At 31.6% G+C, this 21,204-nt stretch overlaps 1 protein-coding gene across 1 annotated transcript in view; it reads left to right on the top strand.

Annotated features, from left to right (window-relative positions):
• LOC131850548 (uncharacterized) overlaps positions 1–20,547 on the top strand; it is a 34,200-nt gene extending 13,653 nt beyond the window's left edge. Inside the window, exons 2-6 of the mRNA XM_059200800.1 lie at positions 372–532; positions 1,081–1,255; positions 2,812–3,040; positions 3,826–3,984; positions 19,784–20,547. Of these exons, the coding sequence (XP_059056783.1) occupies positions 372–532; positions 1,081–1,255; positions 2,812–3,040; positions 3,826–3,984; positions 19,784–20,547 (1,488 nt within the window). The remainder of the gene's footprint in view (positions 1–371; positions 533–1,080; positions 1,256–2,811; positions 3,041–3,825; positions 3,985–19,783) is intronic.
• Positions 20,548–21,204: the final 657 nt, after the last annotated feature.

The raw sequence follows: 21,204 nt of genomic DNA, 5'->3' as shown, positions 1-21,204 counted from the left end.
GTAGATTAAATGTACTACGTATTTATTAAATGTATCTACAATTTCGTATAAAAATTGTTAATATGTCATCACAGTGTAACATCACCAGTTGGGATGACCACAGGCTTTAGAAATTAAAATTAAAGCTGATGATTCTTTATGATGTCATTTTACTTTTTAAAAGGCTGGCAACGCACTTGCAATTCGACTGGTGTTGCAGGTGCTCATGGACGGTGGTAATGACTTACTTACCAGGTGTGCCGCAGGCTTGTTTATCCCCTGTGCTATAAAAAAAGGTTTCAGAAATTGTCGAATTTGTAGTGAATTTATATGTGTTTTAAAATTAATTGCCATTTTATCATAATATTTTTAATATTTTATTATCTCAACAGGTCTGGGCATTTGTCTTCTGTCTGTCCACATCCATTGCAGTGCCGGTGCCGCAAGCCACGCCCCTTGTTCTGGACATTATAGACATGGCAGCCATTAGCAGAATGTCACCACAGCAACTAGAGAAGTTAGCAGAAGGATTGGCAGCTGAGGAAATAATGAGGTGAGAGCAATTAAAACTGTCCTTTGTTTATTTTTTATATTTACGTTTCTATAGTTTTAATCACAATTATTGTTAATGAAAGGTAGAGTACAAACTGCATGTTTGAGTAGTAGACTGATGATCAGAAAATATTGCATGGAACAGTGATACCGGATAAAACGTCATCATAATCCAATAAAAAGTCTGTTCAGTACAGGACTCCTCTAGAGATTAAGAAGACAAACAAATAAAACGATATATAATTTGTATATCTGTTTGCTTCCCTTGATAATTTTGTGAAATTTGTGTTACCATAATGCCAGTCTTAAATTATGTTAAAAAATAAATTTTATTCTCTCATAACAAAGTCTACTAACTCTATTTATAATACTACTACAATAATAAGTATATATAGACATAGTTACGCGGAACAACAAGAATAACATAAAACAATAATTATAAATACAAATAGAACAACTTAAAAAGGACACGGGCCTTCTGTCTGTGGTTGTAAATCAGAAAATAAAAAAGTATAGATAGATAAGATAATCAAATTATATCTGAAACAGAACGAAGAGATCATCTGCCCAAGCGCTAACAGCGGTAGTGTCCAAAGCTTCATCAGGTCTGCAAGGCAAGATTGGGCTACTGGGACAAGCTTCCGCTGGTGTTGCAACCCTGATCGGATCAGCTTCTAGTAAAACAGGTCATGACACTCATGACCACGGATACTCATATGAACCGGTAAGTTATTATTCAAATAAAAATATCTGCAGTATCCATTTCAATTCTATTCCTATTTGTAGTGAGCCTTTGAAATGTAATATAGAGTAAAATAAAGAACAATATTGCATTTCTTGCATTTACTTTCTGTACCCAAAGGTAGTTAGAAACAAATTCCTTAGCGATGAGACTGCCTAAATCATTTAAAAGAAGTTGGCACAAAATATAAAACTAATACATTATAGTACATTATATTATTATAGTTAATACATTCATATAAATGTATGTAAGGAAATAATATGTTTATACAATTAAAAGTTACAAAACGACGCAATCCAGTGTCATTGAATCGAAATTATAATGATAATAGTGACTAATAATGACAAATGTGACAATAACATTCTTTTATGACATATTTTTTTATGAGAACTACAAAAATGCAAAAAAAAAAATAGCAGTATGAGTATAGTAATAGCATATAATTTCTGGATAATTTCTTGTATTTTTTACGCGGAAAATGCATAACGAGTTAAGCACCTTTTCACCTGCGTAATACGTATGTGCTGAACACTTCATATACTGCATATTTTTAAACTGTTGTGTAATGTCTGAAAGACTTGTGCAACCGTCTAACGCTTATAGGATCTAGCCCAGTAGCTAAATATGACTGTTAGAAAAGATGTACAATACTAGTGGCTTGACTACTGGTACTCATGCTCATAATTTTGTGACTCTTGTTTATAGAGAGTATTAACATAATGTATAAATACTCTAGAATAACTTAACTTTCTATATTATAATAGTATAGATTAGATTAGATTGACCACGATGAAACCAAATGACGACAGAGCTCATTGTTTACTATATATCACAGCTACATATTTATATTATTATTATGTATGCATTTAGAATACAAAAAATATTTATGTATTTATATCAGTTGTCTAGTAGTACGAGTATAACACAAGCTCTGCATAGCTTGGGACTATATATTCAGTGGTGAAGTTGCGAACATAACAAAGAAATAAACTCACTTTCCCATTTTAAAATTTACATATATAGATTAAATAAATAAATTATAATATTTCACACGAATTATGTATCTTATGTAAAATCATATATACACAAGTTATAAAATGAAACAAAATATACATATTTATTATGGCCAAGCGACCATTCCAGTTAGAAAAGAATATATTTGAGTCCTCAACCCCCCACCGATTGATCCCCCATCGAATTCCAACCGAAGATCGAAATTATGACAGGCTGAGTCGAGGTTCGAACCTCTCGGTGCTCTCAGATTAAAGCCTTATCCGTCAGGAAAGAGTCGGCCTTCAGCCGCTCCATAATTTCTTCCGCGGGTTTGAAGTGCCATCTGTACTCATCCCCTATCATTGAAGATGTAAAGGCCAAATGCTGGCAGCATTTGAATAGTTCGAAACAAATATCGTCAATTGAAACAAGCAGTTTAGCGACTGAAATACGTAGATGAAACAGAGCTTATGTATCTGACTTTGTAGAAGATGTACCCATATATGTATGTTGCATGAAATGAATTGAAATAATTTTCTCCACAGCATGAAGAAAAATATGATTACTGGGGATTGAAGAAGTCAATTCTTTACACGCTGTTTCAAGCAGTAAAGGCTATCACTGGTGGTGTAACCATCTTGAAAGGCCAACTCATAAAGGGTGGCGGAGCGCTAGCCAGCACCTTGGGGAAGGTGATATCGGTGAAGGGTGATGCCGTCAGTCATCTAGGGAAGAAAATTGTCAGCTCAGCCGCGTTGGTTGAAAAGAAACCTTGTAAGTTGATAGCATTTTTATATTTTTGGGATTTAGTCGTCATGGTGTATAATCATAATTTATAAGGGGTTATTAATAAATAATGTCACACATTAAGGGGCTGATGGGTCACGTTGGTAAAATTCATAAAATCTTATATTAAAATTTTAATATTAAATACAAAATTTCTAAGTATTAAAATGTGACTATTACTGCTGGGGGAGGAGGTTAAAATTATTAGTTTTGTGTGATTTAGTTTATGGATAAATTATATAGTTGAAGCTTTAGTATTTAAGAAATCTTTCATATGGGGTGGGCAGAGGAAGCTACCCATCATTTGTAAATGTGGTCTAAACATTCTAATGGTTTGTAGAATATTATTACCAATATCAGGTTAGTAGAAAATGCTTCTAGAGTTATAGATCTACATTTTGTTATTGTCTATTTGGCACACCATTTCTATATTTTCATTTCTCCACCAATCCACATTTATCTAATTATGATACCACTTCTTCATTGTATATATCATAGTTAGTTAGTGTCATTATACAGTTTCGCATGAAAGTTCTATTTTTGCATGCTTTGATTTGACAATAAAAAACCAAAATTATTACACTGAAACTTTAGTATATGACAGTAAAAAATATCATATATACACACAGCCTTAAAGTCGGTATCTATATTATCGCTCATTGTGCAAATAAATTGTAAACATTATTATTAGACGATCTAGATTTAATGCTTCGAAAACACCACTTATAGTAAGGTAGTGTGTAGACGCCTTAACGGTAACTATTATAATTCAGCAGGGCATTTATACGGCCCACCGCCAGCGCCGCCGGCGCATGTTGAATATGGTGTTCCCACGGGATACGGCGCACCGACTGCGCCCGCTCACTTCGCACATACAGGTCCATCTGCACCCACAGGTTTCGCTGCACACAAATACCCATCTCATTTAGACGGTGAGTAACATACTACTAAATAAATACAAATCATTTATTACATTTACAATTTGCAACAAATCATTTGGTATCAGGAATGACATTGGTACAATTTTATACGGATATACCTTCTGATTTCGTCATTATGATAATCACTCATCATAGCCATGCATTAGGATAATTCTATATAGTTACTTAAATATTACTGAAAATATTTCTATCAGTTATTTTTAGAAAATATCTATGTGATTAATCATAAAGAAAATCTTTTCAAGAAATAAAAAATAATTTTCCAATCGACTGATAATCGGCTGTCGTCAATCTCAGGAGACAAAAAATACAATGGTATTGAGATTTTAATTATTTTTAGACATTAAAATCATATTATGATTTGAAATTGAAGAGTGCTTTTGCATAAGCGACTTAGTTCTGATGACTATTTTTTATCGAAAACATCTGTGTATCCAAGTAAATGGGCCAAAGTTGTGTCATTAATGGGATACAACACATAGGCGTGAATATATGATTATTATATATGTATAGTTTCTGATTTTTTAAATATTAACATATATACCTAACCATATATTTATTGTACATGTAATTCATATTAATTATCTGTGCCATAAATTTATATACTATTTTTTATGACAACTCATAAAATTCCTGAGCCAGTGGGAATTGATATTTCATAAAAAAATCCATCATTGTCAAAATATTCTATTCACCGAGACTGGTTAGAAATTGTCGCGTATACGTTCCAATGATTATGCACTTGTATTGTTGTAAACCAATTTGCTGACAGAGTTCCGTAACTAGGTACTATATTGTAAATTACTTTATTATAAAAAAATGTTTATAACAAAATAATGCTATATCCAATGGTATCATAATATACTAATCAATTGAATCACTTTATATAACTTGGTTATATAATAAATTCTACTAATATTGAAACGCGAAAGCTTGTTAGGATGGATATTTGTTATTATCATGCGAAATCTACTGCACAGATTTCCAATTTTTAGTATACATAGATTATATTTTAGTGTAATCATAGATTATCTACTATTTACCCGGATTCACACACCGTGGAGCACAAATAATAATATTCGTTCATTTTTCTATTCTACTATATTGTATCTTAATAACCATTTCTTAGGGTTAAGTTAATATAACAATACTCATAATAACCCAGAACAATAAACAGAACGCCATCTAGTCCCAAGCTAAACAAAGCTTGTGTTATACACTAGAAAACTGATAGAAATATTTGAATATATCTTTTCGTAAATACATACTATATACATATATACTTTGAGAGAGACTAGATCAATACAAACAAACATGTCTTGAATACTACTAAAGCTTGTATCGTGCGACGAATTAAACGCGCCACCATCGGAAATCGCACTTCAAGAATCTGTGTTGTGATGGCCTAGGTGGTCCTAGGCCAAACTATTCATCAGACCGCTCTACTTCCGATGCTCGCGGGTCCCATTCTGCGCGATACTAATTTTGTGATAAATCTAGATGTTTTTATATATATCATGTATGTATTTTTAAATAGAGTATTGCTTAATACCACCCACAGTACAAGCTCTGCTTAGTTTGGGACTATATGACGTCGTGTGAATTGTCATGGATTATTATTATAATAGTCATAACATTTATTTCCTAAACAATTAAATTGTAAATACAAATGTTATGATTAATTATGACGTATTCTTTGCAATTAAGTATTACGAAATTGGAGAAATATTACACAATTGTATCAAATAACAATGGGGTCAATAAATTCTTCTTCTTCGTCATGATGACGTATTATATTGTATTATAATTCTGATTCATAAAAAAAACTATACAATTTCACAACCCTCATACAATCGTAGGATGATGAATAAAGACAGTTATTTAAATTGTCTTATTAAATATTTTCAATATTTTGCCTATTTTGTTGATTCTATTTGATTTATATTACTTTTCACATAATGAAAGTTGATATTCTTTATGAAATCAAATCTTAAGTGATTTTAAATATATACTTTTTCAAATTTCTTCAGAATAGAATCCATATTTTTTGTCAATGTACTATTATTAGACTCGTTTCCTTTTCTTTTTTTGTTCTTCTTCTATTCGATTGTTTAAACGCCTTGAAACATTTCTAAGCGTTTAAACATCTAGAAATATTTCACCTACTTTATAGTGGTCTGTTGAAACAAGGAATAACAATAATCCAAATAATAAAGTAATGATAATAAATTTTTAGAAAATTCCTAATGTAAAGGTAAAAAACAATAGAGTATCATAATAACATATTTTCATGACTAGAATGATACAATTACATAAATTATGTTACATAAAGTGATTGGATATAATAATAGACTATTGCACTGCATGCTTGATTTCGCTCAAGAAGGTGGTTAATATTCTGTTAGAAATTTTGTTATTCGTAGACTATTTAGAAGAGTACAACGTATAATTATATTAACCTACCTACTACAGAGGGAGAGAATCGTTAGTAAATTCATGTGTCTAATACCATCCATCATGAGATCAATCTTCAATATTTCTCCTTAGTCACTTTACGTCTTTGGGTAATTTAAGTACTTAGACTTAGACTTAACTTCCACCTAGTCCTATTGTCTTTCCGTCTGAATATTATCATTGGCCTGCAATAATTTACGGTTATTAGCTTACAAGATCTAACTTTGGATTACATTACTGAAATCTTAACAGATATCCCTATTTTTTTCTTTTAATAAAGGGTGTAACAATTTCCGATATCATTTCAGTAATTTTGTAATTATTTTTTTACAAAAATAGTTTTATATGTAACTCTTAAAAGTTATAAAAATGAGTTGTAATATATTATAATCTTACTATAATACATTGAGATGTCAACCGGTCCGTAGTTTGCAATAGTTGAATATGTGAGTTTTTATGTAAGTAGCGGTAAATGTAAACGAACAAAGTAGCACGGGCTGTGACGCAACGCGAGGTTAAAGTTCCCAAAACATTCGGATGCTCGCCGGAACCAAAGAGCTAACGTAACACTTCCACACGTCTTCGAGCTTACACAATCTGTAAAAGGAACTACACCAATCCGTGAACTGGTTCATTACATTATTATTTATATGTTTTTTTAAGATGACACAGATCGTGATACGATTGCGTTAACATAATGTATTTCCTGTTGACCAATGAAGGTGCTACTACTCATCGGAACCTGTTGAGCGTATTGTTCTTTTAGTGATAGGAGAACTTCAATAAATCTTTACTCCCATATACTTTATCACAGGTCATATTTTAATATACATAATTCTAGAATTAAAATGTTATATCGCAAAATCTAAACCCCTTCTGTTCTAGATTTTGTTATTTTAAAAATGAACTTTGTAAATCTTGCAAAGCTTTGTCATGTTTGTATGTGATTTTATTTATGGCCCCTAGTTGCAAATGCATCTAACGATCAACTTTATCTTTCACTTAAGTACGTGTTGCGGATTTCCATTTCATTATATAGTGGATTTGTATTATTTTGTCTACCATTACAAACGTGAGACCACAAATATTCAGAGCGGAAACCTGACAACTGCTACTGGAAGCGTTATGACCTTCCTATCTACACCCATATTGCGACACGTTTTGCCTCAAACAAAACATCATCATTCAATTAATAGAGTTGGAATATAGTTTGAAAGCCTAGTGTTGACTGTTATGTTTATTATAGTCTGGTCGCCGAATAGCAGTATCCAAAATATATATAAATAGTCATCAGTAAGCTTTCCACCATCTTTGAACCATCGACCATCGGAAGTAAGGCATTATGCTAAACTACGAGGCCACCGAAATTGTTCAAGACCGTTCAGTGCTTAGGACGTAACGATAAGGGATATAGACTTTTTTCTTCATATCAATTAAACAAGGCCACGACTTGAAGTATCTGTGAGTAGGAGACTAGCATAATAATATCTTTAAACATCTTGGTACATTAGTACAATTTTATTGGATGTTACTTCACACAATTTACAAGTACTTGAGTCATTCTCAACATTTCGTGCTTACACGTAATTTGTCAATAGTCATTAATAAGTTACGACGTCTTTGTTCATTTTAATATTTTATTTGGTATTTCTTATTACTAAGCTATTATCTTTAAAACTACTATGACTATATTTTGTGATTGCCATGGCGCTTAATCTATCCATATATATGCAACGGTAAATATTTATATAAATATATATATTTGTATAACCATTAAATATATTGGTTCTAATTATACTGCCAGCAGCTTACTTTGTAAGCTATATACACGCAACGATTACTATTTGCCATTAAATATTTGACCTAAGACGCATACTGCCAGTAGCTTACTTTCTACTATTTATCTGATTAATATAAATAGCAATGGAAGTATGAAACTTAGTCTCAGTAACAAGACCACCATCAGACACTTGACTTGGACCTCAACTCAAAGTCCCTAATGAGCCAAAACACCGATATGGCATGTAGAGCCTGGTATTACGACGCACTTCTAAATGCATTACAATAATCCAGCATATTAGCAAGTAGAATGCAAGTGGGGCAGAATAGAGCGCCTCAGTCCTAAACACCGCTATTCCGAGTAGCAACAAACCCCCAAGTTCTCAAGAATAGCAATACATGGGATATACCACGGACGTTATAATGTAGGGACCTAATGTGGCCTTAGCCTATTTGTCATTACTATTAGATAAAAATAAATAGGATGTAATTTGGCATCTTATGAATCAGGCTCCTAATATATTTCCCCCTATTTTTTGGTTAGAGTCAATGTTGCAGAGTTTTGACTAGGTTCCATTCGACACCGATCAATTAGTCTGACTAACCTAACTAACTTCCATAGAACAGGATTGCAACAAATTGGCCCGACAGATCAAAGCCAAATTGTACTTACTGTGTTCTTTAAATTTCGTTTGGCATTAACGTAATATTTAGAATCTTTTTATCATTCCACTTAGCGTTATATCATTACATTCATCGTCCTTAAATTGTTAAATTGTTTTCTAATTAATACGTAAGGATACCTATTCTGTATTCTAACTCTCACTCTGTGTAATTGAAGTTTTTTTTAATTCCACCATAACATGCAACGTAAACGCAAACCTTCAGAGAAAACCTAGAGCCCAAGGCGTCTATTATAGTTATGCAAAATAATTATGTACAGGACGATTTACCAGCCATTTAAGTAATTAAGATCAATTGAGATATTATACTTACTTTTAAAATATCATTCTTTATTAGTTTCAATTTGAGGTTTTGAGGACAAACTCATAATTTTCGCTGTGACCATTTTCTTTTATATTTTTATTGCAGTTCATTAATTCTGTATTTATGTTTAGTTGTTTTATTATAAAGTGTTCGTTTAAAGATAACTTTATCTGTATTATAAAAAAGACATGATTGTTGTTTACAACTCGAATATCGAACTCAAAATACCTAAATGATTATTTGTTTTTTTTTTCACTTACAGAACGTATTTTGATCAGCGAGACCGAAACATGGCAGCTTATTATTAAAAAAAAAAATAGGATACATTGTGTGTGGTTACGTGCGTAGTTGCAGGGAGTCTATATAATAGTATAAAGTCTAATTATTTATTATAAGAAGTATTTAATCTCACGGGATTTTTAAATCTAATTTCATTTTATCACTATATAACAAGGTTTATAACACCTTTCTTATATTATTTTTCAAAAAAGAGATATTAAAATATTTTACAGATATCACAACTTTGAATATGACCCCAATAAATAAGTGGTCTTATTTTCACCGGAAATAATATAAAAGTAGATCAATTACTTCATCGTATGTGATACCTAGTTCTAGTGCAACTAAAAACGTGGCCACATCGTTGGGTTAGCAAATAAATAGTATAGGGAAGTAGATTTTATCTCTTTACCGAGCCCATTCCGTCAAATGGACATGATGTAAGAAATGGGGCTCTTTATGGCTTTGATGTAACAAGTAACAATGGTGTTATGCAGTATAGTAAGCAAGTATAGTAATAATATATACATATAGATGAACTCGTTGCAGTCTAGTGTTCTTATAAATACTTATAAGGTCCCGAGTTCAAATCCAGAGAATATTAGGCGATGGTTATTATTGGTAGAGTCGTCGGTAGATATTGGTGACTAGATAAGTGCTACCTTCTTCCCTATTTCTGACATAAAGCAACATTAAGTGTTTAGTTATTGTCATGTTTCAGTCAGAAAAAGTAACACGGATAATTGAATACTGAATACTGAAGAATGAAGAATTTTGAATACTGGTATATTGCAATATTCGATTATGACTCCAATATAATAATCTAAGTTTATAATATAATAACCCCTTAAGTAGCTATAGATGCTATGAGTATCTTATGTATTTTATATGTTAAGTAATAAATTTTATATACATTGTCTATATATTTAAATACAACATTTACTACTACGGGACTTTACATAGTATATAATTATAGAATTATATTAAATTTGTATATGTATATTTACTTACAGAAACAATAGTAATGTCATCTGTAACTGGTGATGATTATTCAGAACCGCCGCCTGCTCCCTCAATGAATCTCATGACGAGATATTTTGATTTAGTTGACGAAATCTGGTAAGAAATGACAGTCTTCATTTCAAAGTCTCGCTCGTCTTTCTGGTACAAACCTTTTTCCCAATGTTTTCTCCTTATTTAGAATATAAATTAAAATCTCTTATTAGTTTTTTCTATTTCAAAAACAGACTTCTGTTTGCGACTTTTCGTTGTTTAATATTCAAATTGTTTTATTTCACTCTTGATTTTGATCGTCTTCTATTATTTAAACGTCTTCCATTTAATTTCCAATATTTCGTAAATATCTTTTAGCTTCAATCTTTGTAGGTAGTTTAGCAAACGCTTGCATCGTGTAGCTTGTATCAATTTGTTTGTTTCTTTCTATTATTAAGGTAGTTTCAATTTTACCGATTTTTAGGTAACTTTTTGTTGTTATTCCGATTTCTCTTCGCATGTCCCAAATTCACAGCGACGCCTCGAATGCATGCCCAAAAATTCATTTGCATAAACGTCCACTTTCCTCTTCTATGGAAACGATATTTTTTGGTGACGAAATCGCTTGGTGTGACGTCAGTGTTGCATGCTACGTTTTACTGTTTACTTAACAATTTCCGTTTACCAAACGATGTACAATTTTGAATTACAAAACACACAATTTTGTGTTTTATAAAGTATTTGTACGCCGTTACAACTAAAGTAGATCACTTGTAGTTTAGTACTTATCAGTCAATACAAAAAGAAATGAGGAAATAATAATCATAGTGCCTATTATCATATCATCATATCATCATACCCAATCACTTACATAGTCTGAAGCAAATAAATTAACGGAAAACGTAAAGTGTTTTCCGTCACTCATTCAAAAAGCTTCATAGTTAATACTTGTAGAATTGTCCCGGACATCCATGAAAATAGATGAAAATGAAACTACTAAATATATTGTATAATTTTTGTAAATATAAAAATTATACAAATGAAATTACCAAATATAATATATTTAGTAATTTCATTTTCATCATTTTTATATTTACAAAAATTATACAAATAAATAATTATACAAAAAAATTATATAAATAAATTATACAAAAATTACTTAAACTACACACATAAGTATATACATACTGAACTTATGTTGTTTTGATCCGTAGGTGTAATATATACTACCAAGGTAATGTATACGCCTATACCGGTAGAGAAAATTGGGGATGGAGATAATAATAATAATATCAGAATAATATAACTATGATATGAACATACACATACATACACGGCGCCATCTAGTCTCAAACTTAGCAGAATTGCGTCCGATGTGCACAACTGATATACATAGTAGCATTCTTTGTTTTATAAGTATATACATACATATAACTTAAAACTGATACAAACAGACATTTTTTTAGAATGGAGACTTTATCATTGGAGTAAACTAGCCCATTGTGGTGAATTTATCTGAAATTTACCGGAATGCTTTCAAGAGGAGACCGCTTAGAGGTTAACCTGATATTGTACATTTTTAGTATTGGAGCAAATATATATCCTCTTCGAACAGAAATAGTAAATACAATACATAATACGTAATAGTACATATATCCTGAAATAGAATATAGCTTAATTATGTGAGTTACAGTATAATTAATGCAGTGCTTAAAACGAATCATCAGACAGTGAATAAGTAGTTATCTATATAGAATAATTTTGTCCTCAAGTATATATTGGACTCGTCTTTCTCACGTTTTCATATTCAATGATTATAATTATTTGCTTTTTTTAGCTATTGTTCATCGTTCCGACTTATAATTAGCATATTTTTACTGTCGAATTAGTAATATCTCTCATTACGTGCATGAGTGAACATCAATTACCTCTTAACTAGATAAAAGTTTGTAACCAAAATCGCAATTTACAAAAAGAATAATTTGAATACTTTTTAATTCTTTTCTTTATCAAAATGGAAAGTCAATAATTGAACTAATTTTAAATAACCACAGAAAAAAAATCTAATAATTCATAGCTAAGCACCATCTCGATACGTTAGCTTTAAAAAAATTAAAATGGTCCATTAGTGCGGGGACGGGGAAATGGGTTGTTAGTAATGTGGGCTGATGATTCCATTACTAGCAATGTACCTTGTCAGCTTGACGTTCACGCGGTTCCCGCAATAAACCATCCTCATAAATTCCTGGTGAATTTGTCACGATGGGCTAACTGATCTCAGCTCATTATTTTATCATCCTTCACATCGTAATCCGTTAGCGCAGGCGGGTACACTATTCCATAATCATTCATAACAATAACGCACCACTTTTTAAGTCACGAATAGAAATACCGTAATGCTATCAGATTTTGACAACTCGAAAACAGTGTCCAGAGCCTACTTGTAAAGGTGTAAACCTTCCTTTTGATTCACTCAATCTGTTGCTCAAAACTGTAGTTTAAAAGATCTAAGCAAACAGATAGCGGAAGCGACTTCATTTTATACTGTAAAGATTAATCGTCAGACGATATAAAGCTATGTTTTTAATATCCACGATGTACACAAGTATGCAAGCGATGGAAAGTGGTAACTTTCCACTAGATGGCTTAGCTTGTTTGTCGTTACTATTAGTATAAAAATCTACCACACAGTATACATATAGAAACTTGTCCAGGATAGTTATACTCTCTATTAATTAAAATCACAGGTTAAACTCAGGTAAAAATATTTAAATTTAATTAGGTCATGAAATTCTCACGATATCAGGAAATCATGAAATATAAAATATAGAAATTATAGAATAAGAGATACCAACGCATATTGATAGTGGTATATATTGATGTGAAGTTTATAGGCGAGGTTTACCGCTTACCATAAGGTTGATCGTAAGCTTGTTTGTCCCACTAATTTAATAAAAAAAATAAGTTCTTGTAAATGCAACAGTAAACTGTTAATTCTACTAATAAAGAATGTAATTGTTTTTATATAATACTAAATTCTGCCTGCTACGCAATAATGACTTTGAATAATACATAGAAAACATCCAGAGACGTTATAAACAATTATATCCATGAATACAGACGTTTGTACTATACGAAATATCTAACCCGCGACCATCAGATGTAAAGCGGTGTGCTAAAGCGCTAGACCACTGAGGCTGTCTACTTATATTTACAAAATTTTGTTTTATATTAGTAAACTTGAGCCACTAATCCACAGTGCTTTAGTGGTTAACTACCATGAATTATAAACAAGAGGTCGTAAAATCAAATGTGGTATATACACAATGTGGTAAAAAATGTGTAGTAACTTATACGACGTTGCTAGATTGATAAGGAAACATCCGAACAAGGAAACCCAATAATATAATTTGAGAGACTGCGTTAGGCTCCTCATTGACACTGAATATTAAGCATTGCATTAATCACAATATCGATAGATGATAATACCTCTTACTACCACATCTGGCATATTTGGACAATTCTCACAGCGCCATCTAGACGCAAGTTTATCTAGCAAAAGTTTGTGTTAGCGGTACTAGATAACTGATACAAATACATAGTTTTTTTTTTCGTAAATTCATACATATTGTACATGGAAAACACCCCGACCGATAAAAATAATTATACCCATGAATACAAATGTTTGTGCCGTGCGAGGAATCGAACCTGCGATCACTGGACGTAAAGCGGAGTGCTAAACCGCTAGACCACCGAGGTCGACATATATATGTGTGTATATATTAGCAGATTCGAAATTAACAATGAATAAAGATTACTCCACAGTACCTTCCCTTCATTTATGCCAACAATATTTCGCGATGTCCAGTGAAAGTGCCCGCGTATTATGTCATGCAACCAGTTTGTCTTGTTCACAATCTACTTGAGATAATACGTGCAAATACGTACGTAATGACCAGTATAAAATACACATATGAGGACTTGGTTTCCTCAAATCAGAACATATTTGGAGTTGCTCTATTGAATATTAACACACGTTACATGAATGAAAATTAAAAGATATGAGTGGGGTCTTAATCACTGCAATTATAGAAAATATATCACTATAACTTCTATATATGTATAAAAAACATAAAAATATTTGTAGCTATGTTTTCATACTATTAAGTACTGAAAAATACTTAAAAATAGAAAAGATTTTTAATTAATATATTTTCGTCTCTGAATATGTTAGAAAAAAAAGTTTGTTGTTAAGAATGATATCCAAGTAATTAAAATATATATAACTGCGAAGATTCACACAGCGTCATCTAGACCTAATCAACGAACTTGTATTATAAATACTAGAGTACTAGACTACATGCCATTTTTTTTATAAATACAATATATACAAAAGAATAACGAAATGATTACAAAGCCACATCCATGAATATTAAAATATGTATTAAACAAGAATCAAACCTGTAACTACGAACATTTGACATGCTACTTAAACCGCTACACCACCGAGGTTGTAGAAGACAACAACTTGAAAACTACGATAAGCGTTTTTGGTTAGCAACAACAGATTTATGACAATTAATTTATTCATCACGGTTGATAATTAATGAATAATAGATACGTCACATTGATGTAATATTACGTTATGGACGTGGCCACACTGTGACGAGGACTTCCCGTTGTGTCACGGAGAGAAAATATATATATATATTTATTACACTTTAATTTAGTATAAACTATATCAAAATTAAAAATGCATAATTCTAACTCTTAACCTATGTCATAAAAACGCCTGATATAATAAAAAGGAAAATAAGTATAATAAATTTGTTAGCATGTTAAAAGAAATGCTAATAAAATTAATGTTGTAATATATATATTAATACACTATAACATCATTGTGCAAAGGTAATACAAACAAACAAATGAATATTATCACGATACAATTAAAGAAAAGATATTTTGAATAATTACTTGTTCAAACTAACTAGAAAGATGTACTTATATAATAGTTCGACAAATGGAATATATTCGTATATTCTTTCCAGGACTGAACAAGCATCGAATCAAATATAATAAAATAAAATAAAATATAAATTTTTTTCGGACTACTCGAAAGCTGTGAGCCATGGCTGGTCTTTACAGCTTCTCCAGACGATAGGGGGCGAGTGCGGATGGCACCCCAAACCCGCGGAAGGACTTATGGAGGATTGAAGGCCAACTCACGCCTTACGGATACGTCTGAAGGCACCGCTAGGCTCAGGCCGTCGAAATTTCGATCCTCGTTTTACGAATTGGACGGAGGATCTATCAGAGGGGTCTACGATACAAACATTCCGTTTGAGCTTAACAATCGCAAAAAATCTTAACAGCGCTTTTTAATTTTTCAGTAACACCATCTAGCGTCATAAAATATCAATATATACAAGCAATATATAGGTATACAAAATACATAGTTATACAGTATACATAGTTGATATTCCATCAGGTGGGCCCTGATGGAAAGTAAACTCTATACAAAAAAGTAAATCGTAAGTCATTCTAATTATCTTGATTCTTACTAGTAATAAAAGCAAAATTTTGCAAGTATGGATGTATTGATATTGATGGATGGTTTGTTATTACTCTTATTAGGTATGTTGTACTTTTTACGCAAAAAATACTGAACGGATTTTATTGTAATAATACTTTATGTATAGTGATATATCAGAATAACACATAGGCTATAAATATTACGCGTGCGAAACAGTAGGCTCAGCTAGTATTTTATAAAAAATGACAAATACAGTCGCTTGTCTTTGAATTTGAATTTTGAATTTTGTTCCTATAACTATGACTTCATATGCAATTCTGTAATAAATTATATAACTATTATAAAAAATTATATTTATTTGAAACTCAAACGAATCCCCGTATAAATTTCCCGACCTCATCATCTTGTTTATTACTCTGATGTATAGAATCCATAACATTAGATTAAGAATACACCAAAATAATTCGAAATACGACGGTAGGTGTGGCCCTTGCCTCGAAATCATATATGTATTCTGCTTAGATTATAGATATATATATATATATATCAGCAATCAGGTAGGTATATATATAATCTAAGCAGATTTGGGAGGCAAGTCAAGTGATGATTTAATCATAAAGAATCAGAATGTTTCTGACCACCTCTTCTGCGTTTTTTTTCCCCACAGATTGATGGAACGTGCTCTTATCGATTTGTTTTCTTTATTTCATTATATTACGCTTTTTCCTTGTAAATGTTTACAGTTTTTAATAAATTTATCTGTCTATATTCCGAAAGTCAGATTCTTAATCTACGATACATACAAAATATTACTCTACAATCACTATAAATTAGAACTTCTGCAGCTAAGATCAGCGTAATTTTTGATCAATGTAATAAATTAAAGCCTTTAGTCTATAATCACAGGACAATATTCGGACTTGACGACCTCGGTGGTCTAGCGGTCTAGCATACCGCTTTACGACCGATGGTCGCGGGTTCGATTCCTCGCACGTGCAAACATATGTATTCATGAGTAACGGTGGGTGTTTTCTATGTATAATATGTATGTATTTACGAAACAAAATATCTATGTATGTGTACTCTATGTATATGTACCAGTTATCTAGTACTCATAACACAAGCTTTAGCTAGATTAACTTGGGTCTAGATGGCTATGTGTGAATTGTCCTGAGATTATTATTATTATTAATACTCACTCCGCCATGTAGACCCAATTTAATCTAGCTTGTGTTATGGCTACTAGATAAACAGCATAGATAGACATATATTTTTTTTTTAAATACATATATATTATACGTAGAAAACACAAAGACCGATACAAACATTCATACTCATGAATATGATGTTTGTGCCGTGCGAGGAAACGAACTCGCGACCATTGGAAGTAAGGCAGTGTGCTAAACCACTAGACGATCGAAAAGCCTCCTATAGTAAATTATATATAGTATAATAAATCCTTCATTCTAGGATTGTGATCACGAAGGAGCAAATATATACTATACTATACTATACTTAAACTCCTCGGATTAACATTACGTTAGGTACGTTATGTATAGGTATAATTTTTTTATATAATAGTGTATTATATAATGTCTGGCCTTGGGAACTTCTTTGGTTTTTTTGCATAGAAAATGAGTAAATATCTTCTTGACATTTCAATGGGAGTGAAAACGCCTAACTGTAATTACCACAAAATGATATTTCTACAAAATTTTACGACAGCCTCTAATATTACTTCATCAATACGTGCATTTCATAACTTTGTATATTATATAAAAAATAATTTTATGCACACTTTTCAGGAAAAGTACTGAATACTCAACTTGGAAAGTGTTACTTAAAAAAATATTGAAATGCACAGTTAATATGCAGTTACGTAAATAGTATTGTTTCTTTTGTTTTCAAATTAACTAGCTTGTGTCTACAAGTACATATTAACATTGTTTAATTAATTTTAATGACTTTTTATTATATATTGTTATAAAAAATAAGCCTAAGCAGAGACTGCTTAATACTAACATTAGATGTAACTTTTAAGTTTTTCATTGATGAATATATTAAATAAGAAAAGGTGCACTCGACTATGCTAACGTTATTCACTGGCGGAGCATGACAGGATGAGCATGTGAAATCGACAGGATACATATAAAACCAATTTAAAAAGTTAAATAAGTTTTTTACATTATCAGCAAGTACTTAGGCTATTTTTAATTATACCATAAATAAGATACAAAAATTGCATCCGTATAAGGCTAGTGCAAATTACTTTTACAGTTTTATTTTTTATGCGACATTAGAAAAACAAGATGAGATATTACAAATACAAAAAGCGTATACTGTGATATCCAGCATTATGTTTCAACTAATCACTTAATTAATTTCGGTGCAGGAAGTTTGTCTATTTATTGCATAATACTTATCCAACCGTTTCGTTGCTAGTGCAAAAGAAGACTCCGTGAAAGGTACGCGGTCTAATCGACCTGACACTTTTAGTCTAACATCCAATTTTGTTACAACACCGTTCCGATGTATCGATTTTACGTAATTCTCCGGTGTATATTAGTAACAATGTAGGTTAGTGGGTATATAATTGATTCATAATATCGGATAAGGGTAATGAAAACAAATTTAGAGACGGTCATGATTATAAAACGAGATAATCTTCAGAATACAGATGCAATCTAAAAGCCATATAATTTAATGGAACTTAACATCGTTTAAAGTTATAATATATACCTAAAGAATAGAATATTATTATTTTTATTCTTACTACTTTTGTTTGATCCACTTTTACTTAATTAAATAGATAATAAGTACCTTCATTACTAATCATTCATATACAAACACTTTAGAATTTTGTCACTGTAACAATACAGTAATTTCCAATATTTTATAATAATTCAATGAAATCTTGCGACAATGTTATTACAATGTCTATATTTTTGGTGCCCCTGACTGCATCAAAACTATGAAAAGATCAATAATTTATTAACGAATTCTTCGTGTCAAGAAATTGACCGATTTTCAGTAATGTGACACTTAGGCCTGTAATAAAGCACAAGTTGGTATACTTTCACCGTAATACTATCATAATTTTACGTACCTACCAAATTTCGTTTTCATAACTCAGAAATCTTAGGAACTTATTCAAAAGTATCAAGCATCATACAATTTTTAAATTGTGTAAATATGAATTTATACAATGAATTTATTTTTTTAGAATGTGAAACAAACATCTCTAAAATACATAGAAACATATATTTTACCTCTGCAGAGTCGTGTATATTTGCATTTTTATGAGGGATATATGTTTATGTACATATATTGACCTTATAAATTTTGTCTCTGCAGAGGTAAGAAAAAACAAAATAGTATTTTGGTCATTTAAAAAAAAAATCCGGCTGTATAATATAATAATACTATTAATTTGCTATCATAACACATATGCAGCTATAAATATTACATGAATCAACGTTGTTGAAAATAAATTTAATAAATATTTTTCTCAACTTCATTCTAGGTCACAAGGTGTACCAGTCTATACCCATATACTTTGCAGGATAGGTATTATACCCATAAAAACGCCTATACTCTTACAACTAATACAGACACGAACAGTAGCTACAAAATCAACTAACCATTGTTTAAGTAAGAATTAGCTAATAGCAGATTCTGCACACAACACTATAGAATTATGAATTACTATTAAATTAGACTGACGTACTTACTTCATGACTAAGATACCAAAACTTTTTGAGACAGGCCGAGATAAACTGAATGGGGTGCACGCTGGAGTATTGTTACTGACGCCTCTGGGTGATGCTGAACCAAGCCAGACCCAAGAAACTCCGAACATCGGACACACGCCGCTGGAGCCTCCACCTTCAATTCTTCATACAGTTTATAGCGCAATCAAAAACGTTTTCTCGTCTGCTGCACCAGAGTACGCAGCGAATGACGATTCCCTTGTCCATCATCCCCCACCACCGCCTCCACCCGTTCCCCCATTCAAACCTATGACGTGGGGAGCAGTCAATTCATATGGCGAGCCAGCAATGGCCGACGCATACTCTGATTACGATCCTCGAAACCCCCACCCGCCTTTCGAATACGCAGCTTCTAAAAAGTCAATCACAGCCCACACAGCTCATAAAGTTCAACAAGGTTTAACACCTGATAAGATCCAGAAAATCAGACGGAATCTAAATAAATTGGCTATGTACATGAATAATAATATTCAGAGGTCTTCCGAAGACCTTCCCACTTTCACAGGGTTAGAAAAATATAAGGAAATGCTGAAAAAAGGCGAACTGCCGTTGTTTCCCACTCCTGTAGTTACTGATAATGAAATTGGCGTGCTGCCAGCCGACGTCCTACCCTCCGATATTCCTACCACTACTAGTAGTACCACTACCAGCACTACCACAAGTACAACAACCGTAAAAACTACAGCAAAATCTAATACGACAACGAGAAGAAAAGACGCTAAATACTATCTTCGCGGAAACAGGATTGTTCAAGTTTGATATCGACTGACCGATGACTGACTGAAGGTAGGTTGACGTATAATGACATGACTGGCGCTTATATTTTTTGGAAATACCATACTATTTCACTATTCGTTTTTTTATTATAAACGATAAGTGAGAAACTTCATTTGCAAATGGTATTAAATACGGGTGACTGACTAAAAAGACTGGAACTGCACAGAACTAACACTCAACATGTATATAGTTCTTCACCATAAATATGTATACATTTATACATCTAAAAAATTCTTCTAAGCTATTTAATTTATTATTGCATGATGTAGAAATTAAATAACTTTATGTAGTTCTACCCTACCTTTAGACAATATCACCTAAATATATACTGTATTTAAAACATGTATTCTCTACTGTATATAGCGTATTTTGATTGTATTTATTATTTAATATATATATTAAGCTTCATTCATAAATCTACATTCATAAAGAATTGATTCATTTTCTTTACCTAAGAAAGTTATTCAAATCTTTATAAAAAAAAATTATTTATAATAAAATAAAATATTTATTGTACAAAAAATATAAATATGCATTTAGTATATAGTATAATTAAAATAATATTTTTAAAGTTATATTACAATCACTTACTAGTAATCACTGCACAAATAAAAAGTCGACGATAAAAACACGTGGGTT

The sequence above is a fragment of the Achroia grisella genome, unplaced genomic scaffold (genome assembly GCF_030625045.1).
Source record: "Achroia grisella isolate CSIRO2021 unplaced genomic scaffold, CSIRO_AGI_Agris_v1 utg770, whole genome shotgun sequence".
Classification (NCBI taxonomy): Eukaryota; Metazoa; Arthropoda; class Insecta; order Lepidoptera; family Pyralidae; genus Achroia; species Achroia grisella.
This window is presented reverse-complemented; position numbering and strand designations above follow the sequence as displayed.